The 25795-nt window shown below is 43.4% G+C and overlaps 2 protein-coding genes across 2 annotated transcripts in view; both read right to left on the reverse strand.

Moving 5' to 3' along the window:
* Window positions 1-8502, reverse strand: part of cep350 (centrosomal protein 350) — a 69861-nt gene extending 61359 nt beyond the window's left edge. Inside the window, exons 1-5 of the mRNA XM_042334956.1 lie at window positions 8421-8502; window positions 7839-7882; window positions 6678-6792; window positions 2092-2263; window positions 585-1213 (exon numbers count right to left, since the gene is read on the reverse strand). Of these exons, the coding sequence (XP_042190890.1) occupies window positions 585-1213; window positions 2092-2263; window positions 6678-6792; window positions 7839-7882; window positions 8421-8493 (1033 nt within the window). The 5' untranslated portion in view covers window positions 8494-8502. The remainder of the gene's footprint in view (window positions 1-584; window positions 1214-2091; window positions 2264-6677; window positions 6793-7838; window positions 7883-8420) is intronic.
* Window positions 8503-12323: 3821 nt separating this feature from the next.
* The window catches only part of LOC103184770 (xenotropic and polytropic retrovirus receptor 1 homolog), a 127419-nt gene continuing 113947 nt past the window's right edge, over window positions 12324-25795 (reverse strand). The window contains exons 13-16 of the mRNA XM_007902949.2: window positions 20449-20615; window positions 19143-19285; window positions 17760-17978; window positions 12324-14590 (exon numbers count right to left, since the gene is read on the reverse strand). Of these exons, the coding sequence (XP_007901140.1) occupies window positions 14530-14590; window positions 17760-17978; window positions 19143-19285; window positions 20449-20615 (590 nt within the window). The 3' untranslated portion in view covers window positions 12324-14529. The remainder of the gene's footprint in view (window positions 14591-17759; window positions 17979-19142; window positions 19286-20448; window positions 20616-25795) is intronic.

Consider the following 25795-nt stretch of genomic DNA (forward strand, 5'->3'; position numbering starts at 1 on the left):
ACTTTATCATTCCTTCACCTTCAACTATGTTAATTCAGTGCTCTCACGCTGCAGACATCAGCAACCGTCAGTTGTACAGATCAGATCCTCATTGCTCAAACAGAAGAATATTAAATATTAGGGGCTCAGATTGTGAGCTGTGTTTCAATCATTCACAACAGAATAGCCAGGAAAGCATTTATAAAAATTCCATCCTGTAAAGCCACAGTAATGGAAGCGTTCCCCTTTTTATTTCAGTTCCACGTAAATCTCTTCCCTTTTGAAATAGTGGAGCCCTGAATACTGTGGAGTTGCTGTAGCACAGCAACAGATCCAGGGAACACCAGGTGCCAGCCTGCACCCAACACAGTGAGCTCCCAGTCTCAACCACATTCTCCAGTGGGATGAAACCTTACAGAGTCCAGGCATATCTCTATAAGATTCACTGTGTGGGGTTTACATTGGCACCTTGTAGGCGGATTCAGAAGATGGGGAAAGCATTGGCTGAGTCCTTAAATCAGATTTCCTGACCATCTGTCCTATTGCCCTGAGATACATGTGTTAGATCAGGTACACAATGCACTAACAGTATAAGCTTGGCTCACCTTTGTACGTCGGAGCAGGGGGTGCTGCGGTGACCTTTCTTACTTTGGTAGTAGGAGTTGCCGTGTCTACGCTGAACCCAACCGTCTGTTCAGAGAAGTTCAGTAGTCGCTCCCTCTCAGCAGACTCCTCGGACTGTTCCCGTTGTTTCCTGATCCTCTCCTTCAGCTTCTCAAGCTTGTCATCATGTTGTTTCTTGCGCATGATCTCCAGTTTCTGCATCACTGACTCGGATGTGGAGCTCGGTGAAGACAACTGGGATGGTTCTGAAGGTCGATCGTTCTTAGAGTCAGACTCGTAACCTGGATTAGCACAGGAACCTCTGGCCCCCAGGTCTGCATCCTTCTGTCCCAGTGTGCCTCGGTTCACAGCTTTGTAAAGTGTTTCTGAATTGTGCAGGGCATCGAGTGCTGAATGGTCATTGAGATATTTCACAACTGTATCGTCCACTGCAGACGAACGAGTGCTGTCGTCATCCAGACAGTGGAAATTCCGTTTGTCTCTTTCATACATGATGCGGCTGCTTTCCTCCTCCTTTCCATGCACTTCATTAGAATTTAGATCAATGAGGAGACGCTGAGCTTCTAGCTGACTAGCAGTCAAATAGGGTGGGACTCTTGTATCCAAATCTCTGTAGGAAAGAGATACAAATTAAAATTGTTCCTTGTACTTTTTAACATCTAATCAATTATTAATAATAATCCTTGCAATTGATATAGCGCCTTATCATGTCGTTGAGATGTCTCAAAGCGCTTCACAGGATAGACTGTAAAGTGGATTGCCAGTGTTTTTGTGGGTGAAAAGTGTCAGCCAGTTGCGACAGCAATGTCCTACAAACAGCCATGGAGTGAATTGTTGTCCAGGACACAGGAAGAAACCATTCTCTTTTCAAATAGTACCATGGGATCTTTAACATCCAACTGAACAGACAAATGGGCCTTCAGTTTAACGTCTCACCAGAAAGACGGCACCTATCTGAAAAGTGCTATATCAAATGCAAGGATTATTATTATTATTAAGAGAATGCCATCCTAGCTGAGATGGCTTTTCAATAAAATGGATGCGTTTCATCCACAAATTTTTCATTCCAATTTTTCCCCAGAGCATAGGTGGTTTACGAAGCAATTCTATGCTCAGTTGAATATAGGAAATTTACTGCAGTGACAGAAACCCAGACGATGGTCACCTTTGGCTCCTTTTACCGAATGAGTGAAGAGTTAGGGCAGCTTTCAAGACTAGGAGCAAACACACGCCCAATCGCCAAGTTGGGAAATGATGCCTCATGAATAGAACCAGAGCTTATGAATGAATGAAATTAAAAGGAAAATATTATATTGAACTGAACTGTTCACGACTCTTAATTTGGGATTTAAAGCTTGCATATTTTTGAATTAAGCCAAGCTGGTTCATCATTTTCCAAACGTGGTTTCAGTTTTGAAACAATAAGGGTTATGGCACCTATAGCATTATTTGAGCTGAATTAGTCAAGTGTGGAACCAATCCTCATACCTGTAGGAAGTTAAAGGATCGCGGAATTCTACTCGACTGCTCTTCTTTATGTTGCTTTCCAGAGTGGTCGCTCGCAGGGGGCTCCGGGAGGATTTCTCTCTCCGGGACTTGCTTCTGCTGCCAGACTTCACTGCTGGAACAGAGCCTGCAGAATCCTCCAGGTACCTTCCATCTGATTGGAAAATAAATCAGTGTAAGAAAAGCAACGCTTGCTTGTTCTCCCAACCAGCCTCTGTGGATGCAATTAAGCCTCACTGGTTGTTAAACTATTGACAACATCTGAACAATGGGCACATTTATTGGACATACTTCAATTCAGCAGTTAAATGTGTTCTGCACATGGCTGTTCATATATCTGGTCTACTAATGTGGTCCAGTGGTTAGTATGCTCGCCTGGCAAGCAAGAGGTCTGGATTCGATTCCCGGGCAGGGCAAAACTTAAGGCAATTTCCTTACTCCACAAGCAATTGGCTGCTGCATTTTGCCCACAAATACAGTCAATCCACTCCACAATATATTCTGTGAAGCACTTTGAGATGTCTCACCAACGTGTTAAGGTGCTATATCAAATGCAAAGATTATTATTATTACTACTGTATTATTTTACTGACTATTTATGTATACCTCAGGTCTATCCAAATTACTTGCTATTAAATGTAACATGTGCTGGTAGCATAGTCTTGGAAACTATCGATTTAGCATTTTCTAGAGACATTCAAGAAGTGTAAAACTGCAGTGTACAAGATCTACAATTTTGAGCCATAGAACAGACACTTATGGCACACAAGTGGCTATTCGGCCCCATCGTGTCTGTGCCAACTCCCTCAAGAGCAATCCTTTCAGTCCCACTTACCTGCCCTTTCCGCACTCCCCTGCAGCTGATTCTTGTTTAAGGCATTTGTCTATTTCTCTCTTGAAAGCTAATATGGATTCTACTTCAACTACTGCTCCAGGCAGGGCACTCCATATCCTAACTACTCTGTGTGTGAAAAAAATTCTCCCAACCTCCCCATTTGCTCATTACCTTAAATTGATGCCCTCTACTGACTCACCAAAAAGTGGAAATAATTTCTCCTTATTGTCTATCAAAACCCCTCATAATTTCAAAGACCTCTATCAGGTCACTCAACCTTCTGTTGCAGTTTGCCCTCTAACAGCTTGTGGTGTGATCTCAATACTCCAATTACTGCAAACAACGGCAATAGGCGAAAAAATGTTTGCGTACAAAATACAGTCACTACATTTTACAGCAGGGGTGTGCAATTATTTTGGTTGACGGGCCACTTCACGAGTTTTGGTAAGCTTCGCGGGTCACTCACTTAATATCGATGCAAATGCTTAAATAATAGCTCAAAATCAAGTCTTACACTTGTACATGCATAAAATAAAGTCTATATAATTGACATTCATTAAAATTAGTTTAAATAAACTCATTGAACAGACATTTATTTGATATTTATTCATTTATTCACATAATGATGAGAATGTGAGAAGCTCACTCAATGGGAAGAATGAAAGCGCTGATGTGCGTTAACCAGACAACTGAAGTTTGAAAATTTGCCGATCCTTAAATTTCCAATGTCAGCCTGATTCAATAATTAAGGGAGCGTGTGTACAACTAAGCAGTGTGATTGGCTGATGTTCCTGGTCTGATTGAAATGCGAAATTTGTGGAGAAAGAAAACTAACGACTTTAGCAATTAAAAATAGATGCTGTGACAAAAGTAAGAAATGGAAGGGACGCATTTAAAACTGATCCTTTGTGGGACTGAACAAACTATAATTTTTTCTATTGCTAGACACAATGACGGGCTGGATAGAATCATTTCGTGGGCCGGATATGGCCCGCGGGCCATATTTTGCCTACCCCTGCTTTACAGTATATCCTGTGAAAAAGCATTCAGATGTTCTCTTGACATGAAAGTTTAAATTCAACAACAACAACAACAAGATTCCATTTATAGAGCGCCTTTCACGTCAGGAGGACGTCCCAAGGCGCTGCACAGTTGGGTCATGACCCGAGCAGGGGGGAAATGGTCAGGGTGAGGGGAGGGAAGGGAGGGAGAGAGGAGGGGGGAAATGGTCAGGGTGAGGGGAGGGAAGGGAGGGAGCGAGGAGGAGGAAGAGAGTCGAGAGGGGAGCTGAAGGCACGGTCAAAGAGAAAGGTTTTGAGACCGGCCTTGAAGGAGGAAAGGGAGGAAGCAAGGCGAAGGCACTGGGGGATGGAGTTCCAGAGCCTCGGGGCTGAGAGGCTGAAGGCCCGACCACCGATAGTAGGGCGGTTGGGGCGGGGAACGTGGAGCAGACCGGAGCCAGAGGAACGGAGGGTACGGGCAGGTAGGTAGGGGGATAGTAGGTTGGAGAGGTAGGAGGGAGCAAGGCCGTGAATGGCCTTGTAGGTGAGGATGAGGATCTTGAAATCAATCCTCTGGGGGATGGGGAGCCAGTGGAGGCGAGCGAGGGTGGGAGTGATGTGGTCCCGAAGCCTGGTGCGGGACAGTACACGAGCTGCAGAGTTCTGAATGACCTGCAGCTTGTGGAGGGAGGTGCGGGAAGGCCGGCGAGGAGAGAGTTCCCATAGTCCAGCCTTGAGGTGACAAAGGCGTGAACCAGGGTTTCAGCAGCAGTAATTCAAGGATTACTTACTATCAATACTAAAATCTTTATACTTTTATAAACTTTATAACTTTTACGGAGTTTACTGAACTCTCATCTTTCCAAGAGTTTTTTTAAATAAATAAAATAAGCGGTCAAGCCAAATTCAGCCTCCATACAAACACAGGATATGTACAGGATTGCCAAACAAGATAGTGAGCCTTTGGTGCATGTATAACAGCCTCAAGCTCCTGTCTCCTCAGTCCGTTTCCATTGAAAGTGCTACCCCTGGCAGGCTGCTTGGAGTGCAACCTGCTTGCAAAAAAAGTTTAACCATATTATTTGGGCAGACTGTTTGTTAGAGACACTCCCTGGGTTTCCTCTGCTCAGTTGGTCCCTGTATTGTACAAGTAACATAAGTAACTATTAAGATAAGAAAACACTATAATTGCTGCACTATTTTTCCTATGAAGGCAACAAAATGGGATTTACAAATCCACTATGATCAAATCAACTGGCTGACAGATTGGATGGGCTGAATAGTTTCCCCTGGTCCTACTTAAAGCACTCTTGCTTCAAAGGAAACTACAGCCTCACCTACAAACTAATATTTCCTAAACCAGAATTCATTAGAAGTTTTTAAATTCTAAATTTGAAAGATTTATGGTTCACAAAGGGTGGAACATGTTTGAAGGGACAGTAAGAAAGGCATTGACTATGATCCAGGAAACGCTGGCTACGGAATCAATGTTATTACAGATAACACTCCTACAATTGCTCACAACAATTGCTCACATCCTTCCTCAACATTCCCTTCAGATCACAACCTGCTACTGTGCACAGATGCTGTTTTCTTGTTGACTCCAATGGGAGGCGTAGGTCCCAGGACAGGAAGAAGCCAGAAAAATTGCTGGAGGCTTTTATTAAACCCATTTAAAAGTCACTAAAAGATCAGACTGATTAACCTTTATGGAGTTTATACATATTCAGTCATGTTATCTAATGCTAATTTTGCACACCAGGAAGCAATAAAAAAGACAGACTAGTTTTAGGCACCAGCTGATCCAACCCTATGCCAGATGGGTTCAGGATTTTTTGTGGTTTGCAAGGGCAGGCGAGTTGTCTGCCGACAGGACGGTCACTACACTAACTAGTGTAACTTATTTTGCACAAAGTGGTTTGAGACACTGGTGCAATTCCATGATATGATGTACTGCAATTATTAGTATGACACAAATGTTTTAATAAGAGAGATATACCCACTCCTTCTGTTTAGTTCCAAAGGTTTAGTCTAACCACTGAGTCAGAAAATTGTGGGTTCAAGTTCCACTTTGGAAATTTTAAACTCAATCTAGGCTGACACAAACAACAACTTGCATTTATATATCGCCATTTATGCAGGGTGGCATCTCAAAACGGTGCAACGCTGGGGGAGCCCCGTATTTTCAAAGGTGCCATCCTTTGGATGAGATCGGCATCCCGTCTGCCTGTTCAGGCAGATGTTTAAGATCCCGTGGCACGACTCATCTCCAATCATTTCTTCATTTCTCTTACCTCCCGCATCCTATCTGCCACCATCACTTTCTGCCCCAGCAGATCTAATCCAAGATCCTCGTTCTCAGCTTTAAATCCCTCCACCTTGGGGAGTCTTGCTCAACCCTACTTCTGCAACCTCCTACTAGTTGTTCCCTACGCTGAGTGAACACTGGCCTGCTTCATGTCCCCCCACCTTATCCATCACACCACTGACAGGGAAACTTTCAGCCGTTCAACCCTCTCAAGACTTCCCTCTTTGACTTTTGGTCATTTTTCCTTCCCGGCCCTATTCAGTCCCTCACCTCCCCTCCTCCCAGCTCAGGTGCCCAGCCAGCAATGTGAAGTAGTTTGAAATGTCTTCCTAACCTGAAAGGCCCTGTATAAATGTTAATGAATTGTAAACTAGATCAGCTTGCTGCTCAGGGTCCAGTGAATTGCTGTGTCACAGCCACTTACCTTTCCGGCTCACTTTTCTGGCTGCACTGCTCGAAGTCTTCTTTGTATCCATCACCGAGTCTAACACTGCGGTGCTCGTGGGCACAGCCTCCAGCCTGTTCTCTATGTGTCGCAGCTTTGGAGGAAAGTAGAAAAAACAAATATCACATTTGAGCTCAATGTGACTTTGAGCTCATACTGTAGACCCACACTCTTGTACAATGCTGGGGAAGCCCTGCTGTCCTTTGATGAATTTGTAAACTGAGGTTGCATCTACCTATTCAGATAAACATTACAGATCCCATTGCATTGTTCAAAAAGAAAAAGGAGTTTTATCCCAATGTCTTGGACATCAATACCCAAGCAAAAACAATTGGTCTACCTAGAACTACAATGCCCTTTAAAGAGTTAATCTCTGGGTGCAACTAATCTGTTCAACCTGGACACAACCAGGGAGCTGGCACTGCTAACAAATCTCAATTTGATTCTAAGAGGGCAAGCCATTCCCTAATCTGGGTGGTGACATGACCACACCCATCGTCACACTTCTTAGACTCAACTGGTGAAAGAAACAACTTTGTGGAGCTTTCTAGGTCTCATCACACAGATTTCTGAGGGATCTGGCGAAACCTCGAAGGCTTCACAGGTAAAAGTTTTTTTTAAAAGGGAACATTCGTAAAGGGAAAAGCACTAGCAATGATCCAAACATTTCCAATGTAAAAATCAAAAGCTATTGGTCCTTTGACCATGCGGCGCTTTACAAGTCCTAGTTACAAGGTAATTCAAAACATGAAGCTTCACACAGGTAACTTTAGGGACAAGCACTCTGAATTACTACAATAATCTGGAAGGTGTGTAAGCCTTGTTCAGTTGGTAGTACTCTTGTCTCTTTGTCAGAAGGCTGTGGGTTCAAGTCCCATGTGCTGTCCTTCAGATGAGGCATCAAACCAAAGTTAAAGGGCTCATGGAATATGCGAGTTTCTCTTTGCAGGTGTCCTGGCCAACAATTCTCCAGATAAAATTGATCACTCACTTCAAGGCATTTGTGGGACACTGCTGTTTGCAAATTGGCTACCGCGTTAGTCTACAAATAGAGTAAATGTGAGAAGCGCTTTGAGGCGTTTTGACATCATAAGGAACTATAACAAATGCAAGGATTATTATTATTTACAAGATACTTACAGCAGCTTTGGTCTTGGTAACAGTATCCCATGCTGAGGCCAAATCTAAAGATAAAAAGGAATAATTTCACTCGCCACCTTTCAAGAGATTTGAGGCAATGCTATTTTGTATATTTCTCATCACGAGGAGCCTGGCAATTATTTCATAAAATCAGCATATTTGGCAGAGATTAAAATAGATATAAACAGTGATTGGGAAGGATTATATTTAAAAGTGGATTCCCGGGTCGCAATTTAAACCAACTGAGCACATCAAGGGTTTCAGAATAAATTATTTCTGAATCCACTATGAAATACATGACCGTTTAATACCTCTGCAAGCTAGCCACTAGAATGGCACAGCAGGTCATTTCATCCCTTTTCACTGCCTTGTCCCCATACTTAGTAAATCCTTACTTTCTAAGTATCTATCTCTAGTTTACAGCTCACTGGAACAGAGCATTCCACATTTTCACAACCCTTCATTGCGTTGATTCTGTTCCTTTACATGGGAGTTTCTTACAGGAATCAAATCAGACTGCTGCTTACCCAATCGCTAAAGATGGTGCTTAATCGGTTAGTGCGAAATAGGGAATGACTTTACCTTGCCTCACTTCCCGACTTGGCGTCTGTCCTGGGTTTAGTAAGGACGCCTCATTTGATTTACTGCTCCACATCTTGTCAGCTCACCTGGAGTTGAAAACAGAGCAGTGTTTTAACAAGAAGCCAAATTTTTTCCTGTGCGTTTCATTTTAAAATTCTGGTATCACCCCTAAAGGTTCTCCACTCCTCAGGCAGCCCCGCAAGTCAATGTTAAACCAAGTTCTCACAGACTGAGAGTAGAAATAAATAAGTCACAGATCCCATTCCTTATTGTTTTCAGTGATCTCTGCTGCAAGCACAGAGGTGAACGCAGATAGGACAAGATTAATAATAATAATAATTCTTGCATTTGATATAGCGCTTTTCACATCTTCTAGACGTCTTAAAGCGCTTCACAGAATATACTGTAAGATTAGTGTCGGCTGTGATTTCCCCCATTCTAGAGAATGCTATTACTCGCAACCTTGGCCTGAAAGTGTTGACGGGCCATTGGGGTAAGTCACAGGAGGGGTTACAGGCACCTCTTGTACTGCAACCTGCCATGGGTTGCTTGTCAGGAGAGGAAAGAGAAGTAGCGTAGTGGTTAGAGCACTTGCCCCACAAGCAAGAGGAACCAGGTTTGATTGCCGAGCAGGATGAAACCTTTGGCAAGTTGCCATATTCCAGAAGCCTCTGGTTACCGAATTGTAAGTAGGAACCTGGTTGCTAGTCGATTGAAGAATCGCTTTCTGGGGTAATAATCCCTTCTTAAAAAAATAATAATTTGGTCACTCAATTCACGACTGTTTGTGGGACAGTGCTGTGCGCAATTGGCTGCTGCATTTTGCCCACAAAATACAGTCAATTCAGTTTACTGTACATTCTGTGAAGTGCTTTGAGACGTCTCAAAGACATGATAAGGTGCTATATCAAATGCAAAAGTTATTATTATTATCTGCTTTTGATTTCAGAGAGTACTCAACACCCCCAGGCATCCTGAATATAATCCTGAAATTAATTACACCCAGGTATTTTGATAAAACAAATAATGGTAAAACAAGCTTCAGTACAATTGCGGGGTGCTGGCAACTTCAGAATTGACCACAGCACATCATTTGATAACTCTGTTTCACTTCCAGGCACCTGTTACTCTATTTATATCACCTCTCTCTGTTGACAAGGCAGCTCCTGTGACCATTCCTGTGTTTCCACGAGTATAGGAATGTACAGCACTGTCAAAAAACATAGTAGCTCATCTGAATGGTTGTTAAAAAAAAGCCCTACTCCTATCCCAATCCTTGTCGCCAAGTAAATCATAATAAGTACTTACATTTAATACAGTGCCTTATCGCGTCTTCAAACCCACTCAAAGCGCCTTACAATATGCACTGGATGTATAATGATTGCGCATTTTGTAGGCAAACCTAGCAGCCAATTTACGCGCAGCAATGTCCCACAAATAACCATGAAGTGAAAAGCAGCTTTGCATTTCCCTCTTGAATACAAATTCCCTTCACAATGAAGCTCCCTTCACAGTGTCAACCAGATCTCTGGGGAAGACACAAGCTCAGGATAGAAAACATCACGGGGTAAGTCCCAAGCAGGTTTAGGGGCTGACTTGATGGCACGAGCCTAGAATCTGTGTGCCTAGAATTCTTTTCTGTCGAGGAAGAGGTCTCTTGCGACACACACAAAGCCCTTGCTAAATGATAGGTCTCTCGAATTTTCCTGTCAGTGCCTCCACAATGTGACACACCTGAGAGCCTGTGAACGTGCAAATATAAAGTCAAACCTTAATTTTATCTGTATATCACACACACTCAGACGCATCTGTGTAGCTCCTATAGAATCCAAAGCATAAACATGCAGAATTTAAATTATTTTGAAATAGACAGATAATAGACCTTAGATGTTTCAAAAATGTTTGCAAGCTTTGACTGTGACTTCAGTGTAATAAGGTTGCCAGTCGCCATTATGAAACGGGAATATGTGCAAGCAGCGACTCTAACAGCACTTCACTGTGCAACGAGCCAGAAGCAATGTCTGTGGTGACATACAATTCTGTAATTAAAAACATGAATTTTTTTAAAAAAAGTTTACCAACTGCAATTCAATTTCTATGATTTGCAAAAAACAAAAACTTTTTTTNATAAAAACACAGACTGAAGTCTTTTTATAATATATAGGAACAACCCCTAAATCTCCATAGACGACCATGGCAAATTAATGGCAGTAAATACCTCAACAGCTCACTGCTCCACTATGCCGAGCGTTAGGGTTGTATGTACCATTTGCATGAATCGAAGCAGCTTTCTTAACAGGTTACTTTCAAAATATACGATTCACTTGTACAACAAGCTTCCGCGCGGTCTATCGAACGCTGATCTTAATCTCAAGAACGAACATAGCAAAAAGATCCCTAACTCCTACTGTTAAAAATAAAATCAATGTCCTTCTAGAGTATCTCCTTATAAATGGAGTCAAAAATGAACCTGAAGCTGTGACTTCAATAATAAGAGCTATTTTTACTGTGCTTGTTCTCAAAGTGCCATGTCACAGTATTTACACAGCAGCTTCAATGTAAACCTTTCTATTTTCTTCCTGTCCTGAAGCACTTCCCAGCTGTGTTTAACTTCGAACAACCAGCTAAACAAGCCTGTTTGGTCCTGGATTTCTTCTAGGGGCTTTCCTTTCTAAACCAAACACTGAGTCAGCATTTACGACACTGCCTATGTAATCATGCTCATATCTTCATATCTGTGTAGCTGTCACTGATTTCCGCACACATGACCAGATCATGTGGAATACCAATCCTTTAGATGCAATATTAAACCCAGGTTTCTTTTGCTTGTTGATCAGGCTGACGCTAAAGATCCCATGACATTATTGGTAAAGAGAAGCAGCCTCTGCCAACAGGATTAAGTGGTTACTCCTCTCACGGCTATTTGCAAGTCCTTACTGGCACAAATAGCAGCCACATTTGCCTACAAAAAAAGTCACCACACACGACAGTGATTTCTTGGGATGTGCTTCCAGACATTGACATACAAGATGGGGGGTGGTCTATGACCAGATGATGTGTATGTAAGATGGTCACAAGAAGCGTGAAAGAAGAGTTTAGGAAAACTTTTTCATGTGTGGTTTGCCCTGTTTAGTAAGGTGGTAGAGGCAAAAGTCCATTGTGGGTTTCAAGAGAACAGTAGATGGAAATAAGACTGGTATGTGAAAGATATGATGTATGGGCAATGGGATTGAATAGATAACTTGCTCTGAGAGCCAGACTTGATGGGCCAAATGAACTCCTTTGTGCCCTGTTTTCTATGATTCTATTATGGTACTACAAGAATCAAGCTCTTAAAAATGGAAAGCTTTTCCAGCTAAAGTAATAATAATGCTTGTACTCAATATAGCAGCTTATCGCGAACGTCTCAAAGCGCTTCATAGAATATACTGTAAAGTGAACTGACTGTATATTTTGTGGGCAAAACCTGGGTTTTGATCTGAGGAGCAGAAACAGGCGGCATTAAGCGTTTTGACCCAGAAGTAGAATCATAAACATTTACAGCACAGACGGCCGGCCATTCAGCGCAATAAATCTGCACCGGCAAGCTGTCCATTCAATCCCATTGCCTGCTTCGCCTCATCTCCATAACCTTTCAAATTTCTTTCATCTACCTAAACTGAACTGAAATGTGGTTCTCGAGGTCTCATGCTTTGTGATGCTGAGTTAACTCTGAGCCGACTGAGTGTACACTGTGCTCTGGTGTTGGTGCCAGTACAATGCATTATACATAATCCCCCCCACCCCCACCCCAATACAGTGCCATGTGAAATGCGACTGCATGTCTATCAACCACCTCAGGGCACAGGTTACACTAAAAGGGTCAGGAACCTAACTAAGAGTTAGAGGTTCCTTCCTGACTCAAGTGAATTCAGAAGATCCGAGTTCATCTGTAAGCAGAAAGTGATTTTATACACTTTCGCTGCATCTTACACTCAGCTCTGGTTGGTTTGCTAGTGGGTTAAAATTTCAATCCAAACCCCCGTCCCTCTCTCTCTTTGTGTGCGTCACAATTTCACTGAATCACATCTGTTTTGCGTACACTTTATTAACAAAAAGCATCAGGAATGTGAAATTCAGAGTTGACGGTACAAAATAAGCTTGTGCTGTGGCAAGTAGTTAAGCCGAGGGTCGGTGCTAGCAAGGAGGATAGCAACTTGGAGAGATATTTTGACTTGGGTTTCTTTGCTAATAAATTCCCTACGAATGATTTATTCACCAAAAACTTTGACCATATCGATGTTCTGCATTTGCACATTACAGATGCTCCTTTCATCCTTTCTGCAAAGTGAAATACACTTGTTTGGAAGCCCTGCAGGGCAGAGCTCACCCAGATTTGGGATCTGAGAACAGTTGGTAACCCATAACCCAGCCATTCAACATCCTCCCCCAGCCCCAAAATCTCCAATACAGAGCAAGAGGTTGGAGGTTGATGCTTGGGTCTTGTCTTACCTTGATGTCTTCTTACTCTCAATGCTGAGGCACCAGGACTTTGTCCTTTCTCTTATACAGTGGAGCCTACTTAAGGTCATGCCAACAGAAAGGTATTAGTAGGAGGAGCTTTCCCAGTGTTCCAAATCCAACCATATCAACTGCCATATTAAATAAAATCCTGGCTAGGATCAAAATGGTGAACGGACTTTAAAGCCATTAAATCATTGAGCGCTCCCAAATCTATCATTAACTTGAATGACTACTCAGCTCACTACTTCTGTCACTGGAATCCAAATCCACACTCGTGCTAAAATGTACATTGGGTGTTTGGGATGGGCTACTGAATCAATACAGGCAAGTAAGTGGATATCGCCTTTTTAAAGAAAAAATGCAATAACAAAATCTCTCTCTCTGCCCTCTAGTGAGTGTTAACGTGGCAATGTGAGACTGATCTTAAGACGGCTCCACTGTCATATCAGACCAGGTGTTTCCCAATCGTCCACCGGCAAACTTTCCCAATCTTCCATGTGAGCTTCTGAAAGCAGCCCACTCCCAGCTCCCAGCACAGACTGCTCTGAAAGCCTTCAATCACCCACCCAGGTCACATTCCAGCTGCTACGTCCCGCTAATCCAGCCCTGGCTCCTATGGACTGGCACAAAGAATGGGAAATAAACTCAGCCGCCGGAGTCTTCCCGGAACAAGTCAATAGCGGGAAGACTCGGAATGGGTTCGGCCAAGAGTTGACTATTATATCCAATTTCCCTGTGAGATTTTCTACATTGTTCAAACATCTGGAAGTGGTCCAGGATATGTAAAAACAGCAACCATTGTATTTTAATACACGGGAAAATAATGTAATTTGCTGTGTGCCTCCGTTACTAGATTCCGGTCAGGAAAACCACTGACTATATCTCCTGTAAAGGGGCAAACAGAGAAGTTATTTGTTGCAGCTGAAATGTCACTGGGTGCTGTCCAGCTACTGTTTCGGATGCCAGTTTCATAATAAGGAGAGTCCTAACTCTGTGAAAACTACAACCTTTGAAGCGCCCTGCTCCCTGTTAAATAGAAGCCAACTGCTAAACCCAAACAAAAAATAATCCTCCAACATTAACACAAAACGATCACAACATTGCACTGGAGACATGTTTTGCTTCATAAATAATATGAACAATTCCAATCGGAACAGAACAAATGCATATCAAAATGAAAAAAAAACTTCACGTAGGAAGTACGATTAAGTGCACTTTCCCTGCAAGTGCCACCAGGGTCAGGAGCTGGTCAGAAACGTGAGTGAACCAGTTTAGACCAGCTTAAACCGGCTCCAGCTTATTCTGAGCCTGAGAGAGAGAGAGAGAGAGAGAGAGAGAGAGAGAGCGCGAGAAAACAAAGTATTGTCCAGCTCAAAGTCTGTTCCGTTTGATTTGATCCGTACTGAGAAGATAGAGAGATAGATGGATATTCCTGTAGTTGCAAACAGTCTTCGAAACTGGTTTGACTCGGCTTAAATTAATATCGAAAACAAAAAAGAAAAAGAAAAGTGGAATTGAGTCTGTGTCCGGGCAGAGGTGCCGAGTGGCGTTCAGTGCCCGGTAAAACTGGAACGTGTCAATGACAGCGAGGTGTCCGTGTCACCTCTCATGTGAATGCCTCGTCGTCTGTGTCTTCGATCAACACATTGGTGTCCCTGGGTTTTGATCTGAGGAGCAGAAACAGGCGGCATTAAGCGTTTTGACCCAGAAGTAGAATCATAAACATTTACAGCACAGACGGCCGGCCATTCAGCGCAATAAATCTGCACCGGCAAGCTGTCCATTCAATCCCATTGCCTGCTTCGCCTCATCTCCATAACCTTTCAAATTTCTTTCATCTACCTAAAATAATAATCCTTGCATTTGATATAACGCCTTATCACGTCTTCGAGACACCTCAAAGCACTTTACAGAATATACTGTAAAGTGAATTGACTGTATACTTTGCGGGCAAAACGCGGCAGCCAATTACGCACAGCAGCTATATCTACTGTCTACTCTCTCCAGCACGTTACTTACAGCACTCTGAGATGCAAGTAGTTGTTATTACTTAGCAAGACATCCACATCCGAACAACTCTGCGTTCCATCCTTTTGGCAGCACAGCCAAACTTGTCACCAGGAAACACCACAGAAACATGCATCAATTGCCACCTCAAGTGTCAAACATTTTATAGCAGAGGGCTCAGGTGGTAAAAGCACTGTCCAACGTGAGACAGGATCTCATCAATTTAAGCTCGGGATCATTGCTTCAAATTTAGGTTTTCATAGATTCATAGATTCATAGAATGTTACGGCACAGAAGGAGGCCATTCGGCCCATCGAGTCTGTGCCGGCTCTTTGACAGAGCGTCACTTTCACTAACCCCAATCACCAGCTTTCTCCCCATAACCCTGCAAACCCGTCTTCCCCAGATACCTAGCCAGTTCTCTCTTAAAAGCTGTTATCGAATCGGACTTCACTATCCTTTCAGGCAGATCATTCCAAATTCGAACAACTCGCTGAGTGAAAAAATTTCTTCTAACCTCCCCTCTGCTTCTTTTGGTAGATATCTTAAGACTGTGACCATGGATCACAGACACACCTACCAGCGGAAACAGCTTTTCCTTATCTCACTTGTCGAAACCTTTCATGATCTTGAAGACCTCTATCAGGTCCCCGCGTAACCTTCTCTCCTCTAATGGGAAAAGTCCTAACTTCTCCAGCCTGTCCTCATAGCTAAGGTTCCCCATTCCAGGTATCATTCTCATGAATCTCCTCTGCACCCTTTCCAGTGCCTTAATGTCCTTCCTGAAGTAAGTGCCCAGAACTGGACGCAGTACTCCAGCTGAGGTCCAACCAGTGTTTTGTATAGATTAACCAAAATCTCCCTACTCTTATACTACTTATACTTAACAGAATTTTGAAAGGTTCCATCTATTGTCTGTGTGGTTGACTGATCTCAGCCTTGAAGATAGTAAAAGATGTTCCAAACAGTTTCTTTCAGCTTCTTGAAGCTCATCCCAATATTAATAATGATTTGGTTACTCAATCCACAGCTATTTGTGGGACACTGCTGTGCGCAATTAGCTGCCGCATTTCGCCCACAAAATATACAGCAAATTCACTTTACACTATATTCTGTGAAGCGCTTTGAGACGACTCATCATTATAAGCCGCTATATCAAATGCAAGAATTATTATTATATGATTCCTCCAGTCTACTCTCATGTCTCCGCTCCCTCTCTCCAGTATTATTTCCCCGCGCCTCCCTCCCACTCTCTAGTCTGCTCTCCCCATGTCCTCCCTCCCTCTCTTTTGATTTTAGTTTTTGTTGTGTCCGCCTCCAGGTACTGGATTGAAACGGTCCCAAACTCATCCCATACAGAACCCTCACTGCCACGAAAAACAAGGGAACTTCATCCCCTGAGTCTGGACAGCATTCAATCCCAGGTCTTAGAGGTGATCAGTCAGTGGCTAATTCACTGTGCTTTCCGGTGATGAGATAACTTGTTCAGGACATCTTTAGATCATCTGTCAGCAGTAAGAGCAGTTCTCTCACTGCTGGACATCTGATAGTTTTGAGAAGTATTCTTCCTCAAATTGTATACTGAAATATTATCATACACTGTGCAACAAAGTGCTCTTGCGTTACTGAGCAGCGAAAAACACTAGATTGTGGTATAACGATGCAACGTCCAGTTTCCCAACTGTGCACTGTATGATTGAAAACAGATAGTAGGTATCTCTAATTCTCACTCTTAAGCAAATCTGTCTGGTTAACCACCAACAATACCATTGACTACTGTGGACTTTCCCAGAGCATCTCCCCAGTTCAACCCCAGGAAGACCTCCCTCGCCTTCACCCAAATCCAAATACAACGAATAGAAATTTCAAACAATTTTTCTAAATAAATGAGTCCATTACTTCTTTCTGTGTGATGTTGGTACCCAAAACAAGTCACACGTACGTCAAAGAGGTTGGGGGAAACCCACATTGCTGCAGTGGCAGCAGACCACCACTGGGGTCAGTGCTGCTGCTGTAAAATCCAGGTCCACACGGAGAGAGTGAGTAGAGTTATGGAGACAATCTCAGGACAATTCTTAAGGTTCCAGTTTGTTTTTCTTCCCTTTCCCAGCCGGCCGGCCTGCATTCCTCAGCCATTCCCTTACCTTCGCCAGCCTAGCTTCCACCTACTATCCTTCTCTTTCTCTCTATAACCCAGAATATAGGGGCAGTAAAGCAGTACAGCCGAGCCCGATGCCATCTACATACAGCATCCACACCTACGTCACGGCTCGGGTCACCGCAGAGCAATCAGGTTAGCTGGGCTCATTTCCTATCCCCACCTCTTTGTCTCACATCTGTGTCTGTCTAATTTGGCTGCCCATCATCAGACCTGGGGCGTTCAACTACAGAGAGATTCATTTGCAGTTTTCAAGCTGTGGTGGTTTGGGTCGCTGGAGTGAACGTACGAGGTGCTGGTGTGTGACGTGCAGTGTGAAAGTGAAGGAATGAGAGCTGGTGTACAGTGAGAGAGAAGCAATGAAAGCTGGTGTGTTATGTACAGTGTGTGAGGAGTGAGGAGCAGTGTGTTATGTACAGTGTGTGAGGAGCAGTGTGTTATGTAGTGTGTGAGGAGTAGTGTGTTATGTACAGTGTGTGAGGAGTAGTGTGTTATGTACAGTGTGTGAGGAGCAGTGTGTTATGTACAGTGTGTGAGGAGCAGTGTGTTATGTAGTGTGTGAGGAGTAGTGTGTTATGTACAGTGTGTGAGGAGCAGTGGGTTATGTACTGTGTGTGAGGAGTAGTGTGTTATATACAGTGAGAGGGAAACAGTGAGGGGCTGTTACGTACAGTGAGCCAAGAGGCTTCTTCAGGGAGATGCTGTAAGTGCGCTTCCATGCTTTCTGTTTCTGGCGGTTCCGGACTCCATCCTCCAGGTCCATCATTTGCTCCAGGAGTGTCTGGTCATCGGCATTGAGCGGTGCCACAGAGATATCCCGAACGGCACGGAATTCACCACAATTGTTCAGGTGCTCGTTCTCCAGGCGGAAAAAATTCCACACAAAGCGCCTGGGTGAAACACAAAGGCCAAGGGTTAGTGAGCACTCTCGCTCTGCGTGACGATGCTTCTCATTAGCGGCACAATGAGCCGATAATAATAATAATAATAATAATAATCTGTGCTCTCCTCTTGCGGGTGATGGAGTTTCAGGAAGGTGATTGTACAATCAAGGAGTCAATACGTGGCAAATGAGTTGTGGTCAGCACCCCGCGCCCCCCCACCGAGTGGAAATCAGATAATGAGGAGGAAAATGCATTGTTTCATAACAGATTCAATGGGATAATTATCACACGTGAAGAAACCTCACAACTTCAGTCAATCAGTATTACTGCTTTACAATGTCAACACCAACACAGTGACTTGGACACCACAGTTGTGATCTCTGTTCCTGACTTGGATCCAGGTCACAAGAGGTGACCCTAATGTCGTGCCAAGTCACTGAATACGACCCTGATTCAGATTTATAAAATCAAATAGTTTATGAAACATGCATAGTGGTTAGAGCACTCACCTCACAAGCAAGAAGGCCCAGATTCAATTTCCAAGCAGGGAAAAACCTTAGGCAAGTTTCCTTACTCTACCCCTCTCTATTTACCTAATAGTAAGTAGGAACCTAGTTATTAGTCAATTTGTGGGGGTCTCAAAGCACTTCACAGAATATACTGTAAAGTGAATTGACTGTATATTTTGTGGGAGAAACGCAGCACACAGAAGTGTCCCACAAACAGTCGTGGATTGAGTAACCAAATTATTTTTTAAATATTTTTTGAAGGGATTATTACCCTCGGAAAAGCAATCAGCCAATCGACTAACAATTTACTGCTATGTAAACAGAGGAGTGTGGAGTAAAGAAGCCATTGTTAATGGTCACACTCTGCTGGTGCCGTGGAATGGGCAGAGATGCTCTCAGATTAGTCAACCATTGGTGGTGAGATGTCATGAACATGATTGAAAAAGAGAATGGAGTTTTGCCCGGTATCCTGGCCAACACATTCATTGGTTGTTCATTTCATGGGGTTTAGCTGCACAAATGCCTACTCTGTTTACCTACAAAAAAACAATCACTTCACCCAACAGTAATTCTTTTTAAAACACTTAAGAGATGTTCTGACATGATAAAAATGGAACAAATCTCTCTTGGTTCTGAACTGTTTTGATGTAAATGACATTACCGGAAGACTTCCAGAGGAGCCAGCACAGTGGAAATGATGAGCAGCTGATTTGAACTCAACACGTTCAAGGAGTAGAGTGAGATTTGGACAGTCCAGGCAAAGCGTAGAATGACATCCTCAATTATGGCACAGTAGTAATAGCTCTGTATAATAAGAGAAACAAACAGCTCAGTAACCTTCCAATAAGAGATAGCATATTATTCTTTAACTGTTACCTCATCTGACAGAACAATCAGGTTACAGTGCCAGGGCTGTTTCTACACCAGTGCTCTTTGCTCAGATGGACAGGTAACTTGATGCTCTAGCTATCAACTATATGTTCATCCAAAACTCTGCTGCTATAATCTCTCCCATAAGAGAAGATAAAAAAGGAGATAAAGAAGAAGATAAAAAGGAGTTAAGAAGGATAGAGAAGGGGATAGACATGGGATAGTGATGGGATAGAGATAATAATAATCCTTGCAATTGATATAATCTTTGCATTATCACATCTTCGATACATCTCAAAGCGCTTCACAGAACATACTGTAAAGTAAATTGACTGTATAGTTTGTGGGTGCAAAGCAGCAGCCAATTATGCACAGCAATGTCCCACAAACAGTCGTGGATTGAGGGACCAATTTATTATTATATTTCTTTGGAAGGAATTATTACCCCCGGACAAGCAATCCACTAATTGACTAACAACTGGGTTCCTATTTACTGCTAGGTAAACAGAGGTGTGTGAGTAAGAAAACTTGCCCAAGATTTCGCCCTGCCCAGGAATCAAACCCAGGTCTCTCACTTGCGAGGCGAGTGCTCTAACCACTAAGCTACAGGACTCCACAACAGATGGGATACAGATGGGATAGGTAGGTAGGTAGGTAGGTAGGTGGGTAGGTAGGTAAGAAAGAAAGAAGATCAGAAAGAAGAAGATAAGAATTGTTTACCTATTCCCATATGTTTAGTGCATGTTGGCAAGAGTGTGCTTTGGGGGGTGGGGATGGGTGGGAGGATGGTATAGATGCCATTTAACCAGCTAAACCATGCAGTCTACCAATGAAGAGTAAGTTACCCCATAAGTTGATCAGCTAGGACCGCTCTTAGGGCTTAGCCCTGTTAGGGCTTTGGTTTATGGGATTATGAGGACCCAATTGAAAAAAAAACGTAGCCCCACCAGTAAGTGGTCTGTCTGTCTAACTTCTCCCACAAGTCAGCCTGGCCTAAATATTAGAAAGAGAATGGATTAAAGGAACTTAGATCTCCCAGCCCACAGTAAACCCACAGCCAGTGTGGCATAGAGTGGGTGTCCCACACACATACATACTTTCTGGGGGTAGACAATCTCCTCCCGCAGGAAGGTATTCTCTCCAGCATTCTTGTCAAACAGACCCCAGTCCATCTTTAAGTCCCACGTGAGGGTGTAACAGGAGCTGATCACCAGGCAGACAATCCACAGGTATAAAAACACCTCTGCATCATTGTGGTTCCGTTCTGTAAGACACACAAGAAACATGGTCACCCTTTTTTCCATTAACATGAGAGAGCTCTTCACTGCAACCTGCAACTGGCTTGAGTACCAGACATCAGACCAGAAGATTCTGGGTTGACTCCAACCTTTACCCTTTCGAGACTAATAAAGTGACTGGTATAACTTTATCTGTACAGTTCTCCCAGAAGAGTCAGCAAGAAAAAAAGTCGAAGGCAGAGTCATTTTTAGCGTATATAATAATCCTTGCAATTGATATAGCTCCTTATCACATCTTCGAGATGTCTCAAAGCACTTCATATGCACAAGGTTGTACTGTTTCCTCCACATGTCTCCTCCCGCTGGAGTATGATTCCACAGGTGCTGATTTCTCTGTACTATCTCAGTGAGGTGGCCGTAAATGCTAGTCTCTGCAGGGGGATCAGTCAGGCTCTGTCTGCTGGAAGGTGTGTGTAAGGACAGGAGCAGCAACCCTGACAAATTTTCCCCTCCTGAGCCCAGAGGCTTTGGGGGTTGGAGGTGTGGGAACTGAGGTGCCATGCTTGGCAACAGTAAGTTGGAATTGAGTCCATCCTCTATGGTGGTCTCAGCAGTCCAGAGCCAGGCGGGTCCGCAGATCTCCAGGGCACCACATATATCAGTCACCAGAAAAATAGCTCAGATGTCAATTCAGCTAACTCAGCAAGGACTGTGAATGGAATCTGGGACTTTCTAATATTTATGGCCTTAGTCCATCGCTAAAACTCATGTTACACAAGTTAAAAATACACCTGGCATTTTAGGCAGCACACCTACTGGGATCTGAAGAACAAATAGCAGACAATACGCCGGTAATGTGAACAGTGAGGTGAAGAGGGCCGTTTAGCAATGAGGCCCCTTGGACTATTATGAAATCCCTACCCTGTCACTTGCAGTTATTTAGCCCTTTCGAAAGTGTAAGGACACTGGGGTGGCTCAGTCACACATGACAGCACAGTCACACATCATTTTTCTTACAAGTAACAATAAAGGCCTCATCGTGTTATTCCCAAATAGAAAGCATTTCCCAGAACATTCAGCTAAAAATAACGCTATGAAGTTGCCAAATCAATGTGTGAAAATAGGCTGTAATCTAAAACGCTGACGGGCAATGTGATCGTTCCACTGACCCTGCACTCACAGCAGACAGCAGACACATTGCAAGGTGCAAAACAGGACAGGGACAGAGTATTGAGCTCTCATTGCTATATTTAACAAGATTTCATCCAGATTCCCAAAATCCCAAAAGTGCAGAATAATGCATTCAATGTGAAAATGCATTCTCCACCATGTTCAAGGCTTCAAATATTCGATAACAGCACATTTCTTATTAAGTCATCAGTAAAGAAATACGGCCTAAAGTCCCCATTGAATCGCTTATATGTATCATCACATAAAGGCAGGGATATCACTGCTGCATTAGGAACTGAACCACAATTGCTCTGAGTAATAATTCACTGTGAATTACACAGTCAGCAGAAACTCAATGGCAGCACAAACTCCATCAGTAAAATACATGTTTAGTTTTGGTGAGAAAATAAGCAGACACACAGCTCTGCGACCAGTGATTCATTGCCATGCCAAACACCCCCTCAGCCTCGATAGTGGGCTGGCTCTGGCTCCCCGCGTTCATATTTTGTTGCATTAGGTTTTGAAGTTGGGCTTTAACCCTTTCATTTATTCCCGAGTATAGAATGAAACACAGGAACCCGGATGCTCAGAACAAGGCATCCCACAGGATGCATATTATCTGCCTACTTGTTCTCCATCTCAGTACAAGTGTATTACACAACAAGCTGCAGTGTGTTTACGATTGTGAGGGATTGCCACAAGCGACACTCTGAAAGCTCAGCCATGCAATAACAAGGCTTCCCCCAGCTGCACAGCTGCAAGGCTTCCTTCCGAGGCCAATGGTTATTTTAAAATTACATTTCTGTTGCATATTACATGACGCTGTGCACTATATAGTATTATACAGCATTATTTATAAATTCCAGATTACTTTTGAACATATTTTATTAATCTACAAAAATCCAAGTGGAGCAAAACATACAGCACAATTGACCAGAGAGCTTTCTTAACCTCCACCGCCCAACTCAACCAAGTAGCAATAATTGGTTTGTAGGCCCACCTGCAGTGTTCAATGCAATAGCAAGGCTGGAATCGAAATTCACATACAATTAACTGAGATTAGAACCTCAAAAGGTTCTAACCTCGTGAGGTGTTTGTACTTGTGAGAATTAGCTCACAAATACAAGCACCCCATAAAATAGTGCTTACATTTGACTTAATGCCTGATCACAGCAGAGCATCTTAAAATGCATCACACTAACTGAAGTGTGGGCAAACAGACAGCTAATCTGTGCTCGCACATGTAGCAATAAACTGAATAAACCTGTATCTTTGGTGAATTTGAATGTGGGGTGAATATTGGCCCGAGATCGCTTGTTATTTTGACATTTGCTGTTGGATCTTTAATGTCCACCTGAAGAGACGGCCCTCAGTTTAATGTCTAATCCTAAAGACAACATCAATACAGCACTCCCCCAGATCCATGTTATTAGTTTATGAGCTCAGATCTGTTCACCAACAGTTTTCTGTCACATTTTCAATTCCTGACTTTTCCCAAAACATATATTGGAAAATGTTGTGGTCCTTGAAGAGACTTAGCAGGGGAAGGTAGGTCGCAGAGACCGTTTTTGTTTGTATATTATTTTGGTCAGCCATACCCACGCGGAAAACCATCATCGTGCTTAACAGTATCCAGACCAGACAGAGTTCCACCTGACACCGACACACGGACATTTCCTGTCTGGATTGGAATGCACACTCTTTACCTATAGGCACATAACCTGCTTACCTAGTTACCGAAAGTACTAGGCGCTGGTGCAAGAGTAATGGACTGGTGACCCCAGTTGGAGTGTGCGTTGGAGGCACCCCCATCCCTCCAGTCGTTGCCGGGCTACACTGGCTCCCTGTTGCAGAATGGATCGATTTAAAGATCCTCAGTACAAATCCCTTCACGCCCTGACACCTCCCTGCTGCTCCGACGTGCTTAAACTCCACTCCTCTACCTGCAATTTGCTCAGCTGGTTCCGGCCTCCCGCACGTCACTGGGCCCCTCCGCTCCACAATCGGCGGCAGCAAGCTCTGCTACTGTTTATACATTCTGAGACACTGCCCTGCATGAAAGGTGCGAAATAAATACAAGTTGTGGCTGGAGTTGTTGGCCGCGCTTTTAGCCACTACGCCTGGAAACTCAGGAACAGCCTTCCTCTATCCCTCCGCCTTGCCCCTTCCATCCCCATCTTCAGCTCGTGCCTGAAGATCTTCCTCTTTGACCTCTTCGGTCACCTCCCCGCGGCTTGGCATTGTGCTCCGCCACTGGCAATCGCTCTGGGACTGTACTCTGCATGAGGGGTGCTATATAAATGCAAGTTGTTGTTGTTGTTGTGCTAAAACTGCAAAGCTTGCCCTTGTGAACCATTGTCTGGTAAGCTTCCTGCTGCTCATTTGGACCATCCTATCTGTTGGGGCTTTGGGCTTGTCCTGTTAACCCTACAAGCCCAAAGCCCCAACTGAGTGGGAAGAATCCCTGATCTCAGTGGGAATGCAGATCATAGTCATTCCATTCAAAAATAAGTTACAATAAAAGCCCTTTGCTCTGGTGAATCACACTATGCGCCTGGTAAAGAAAAAATAGAACAATTTTGAAAAGCTTTGTTCTTACTCTGTGAGTCACAGAGTGGATACAGCGACGGTCAATATCACATAATAATAATCCTTGCATTTGATATAATGCCTGCCTTATCATGAATTTGAGACGTCTCAAAGCACTTCACAGAATAAACTGTAAAGTGAATTATCTGGATATTTTGTGTGCGAAACGCGGCAGCCAATTGCACACAGCAATCGTGGATTGAGTGCCAAATTATTTTTATTTATTTTGAAGGAATGTGAATTTGCATGGTCTGTGAATGTGTAAGGGGGAGAGAGGAAATGGCTCAAAACGTTTGCTTGCCCCAAGTTAAACCTTTTCAGAGTTTAACTTAGGGAAAATGTTTTTATGTAAAATGCTAGAGCAAATTAATAAGAGATATTTATATTTATAATTGCTTTGTTGGGGTGATTTTCCTCTCTCTCTCTCTCTCTCTCTCCATCTTTATATAAATCCTGCCTCAAACCTACTTCTTCATATCACATATCACAAATCACCCTGCTGTACTACATAGCCCAAACCTCAAAGACATTTATGTGAGACAAAATATATTTGTATGGAAATCTCTACAGCTACCTTGGGAGATCAAGTTGACCAACATTGACATCTAAATGCCTGCCTCTTCCCCACACCACTATGAATGGGCCTCCGTGCTGCCTCCTCTATCCCTTGTGGGTCCAACACTTTGCACTCGGCTCCTCTTCTCTGCTCAGCGTACACTGGAATTTAGCTGTGGAAAGCCACATCCTATCCTAATCTAACGCATTAAGATAGAATCCTGGCTAAGCCTACACTATAGTGAATGGGAGAAAACTATTCTTCAGCCCTGGAGCAAACATTCTCAAAGGAAAATACAAGTATTCATCAAGAAAACAAGAGTTCTTTTGTAAAGTCTCGAGTGTGATTTTATGCATTGGTAACCACGATAAATGCTCCCATATCTACTAAGTACACAGATTTCCCTCAAGTGATGGTCTCAGATTAACAGTGAAATGCAGAACAGTGAATCCAATCATTCACATCTGATTGTCTGACGCTCATGCTTTGTGAAATCTCGCACTTCTTTTCAATGCACTGATCGACTTTAAAGGAAAAAGTTAAGAGCGAGAGGCGGTTGGCTACAAGGGGAAAGGGGGAAGGGGAGGTGACCGTAAGCACAATCAAAAAGGAAGGTCTTTAGGCACGATTTGAAAATAGGGAGGGCAGGGGGCAAGGTGGAGGGATTGAAGGAGAATTCCAGAGTTTCGAGGCATGTGGCTGAAGGCACGGCCACCAATGGTGGAGCGGAGGCGACGAGGGACAAACAGGAGGTCTTATCCAGCCGAGTGGAGGCAGCGGGTGATGGAATGGGGGGGTAAGCAAATCGGATAGGTAGCGAGGTGAGAGGGCAAAAAGAGATATGAAAATGAGTGAAATCAATCCGGTTTGGTAACTCTAACACTCTCAGAA

This window comes from Callorhinchus milii, unplaced genomic scaffold, assembly GCF_018977255.1.
Source record: "Callorhinchus milii isolate IMCB2004 unplaced genomic scaffold, IMCB_Cmil_1.0 Scaffold5, whole genome shotgun sequence".
Lineage (NCBI taxonomy): Eukaryota > Metazoa > Chordata > Chondrichthyes > Chimaeriformes > Callorhinchidae > Callorhinchus > Callorhinchus milii.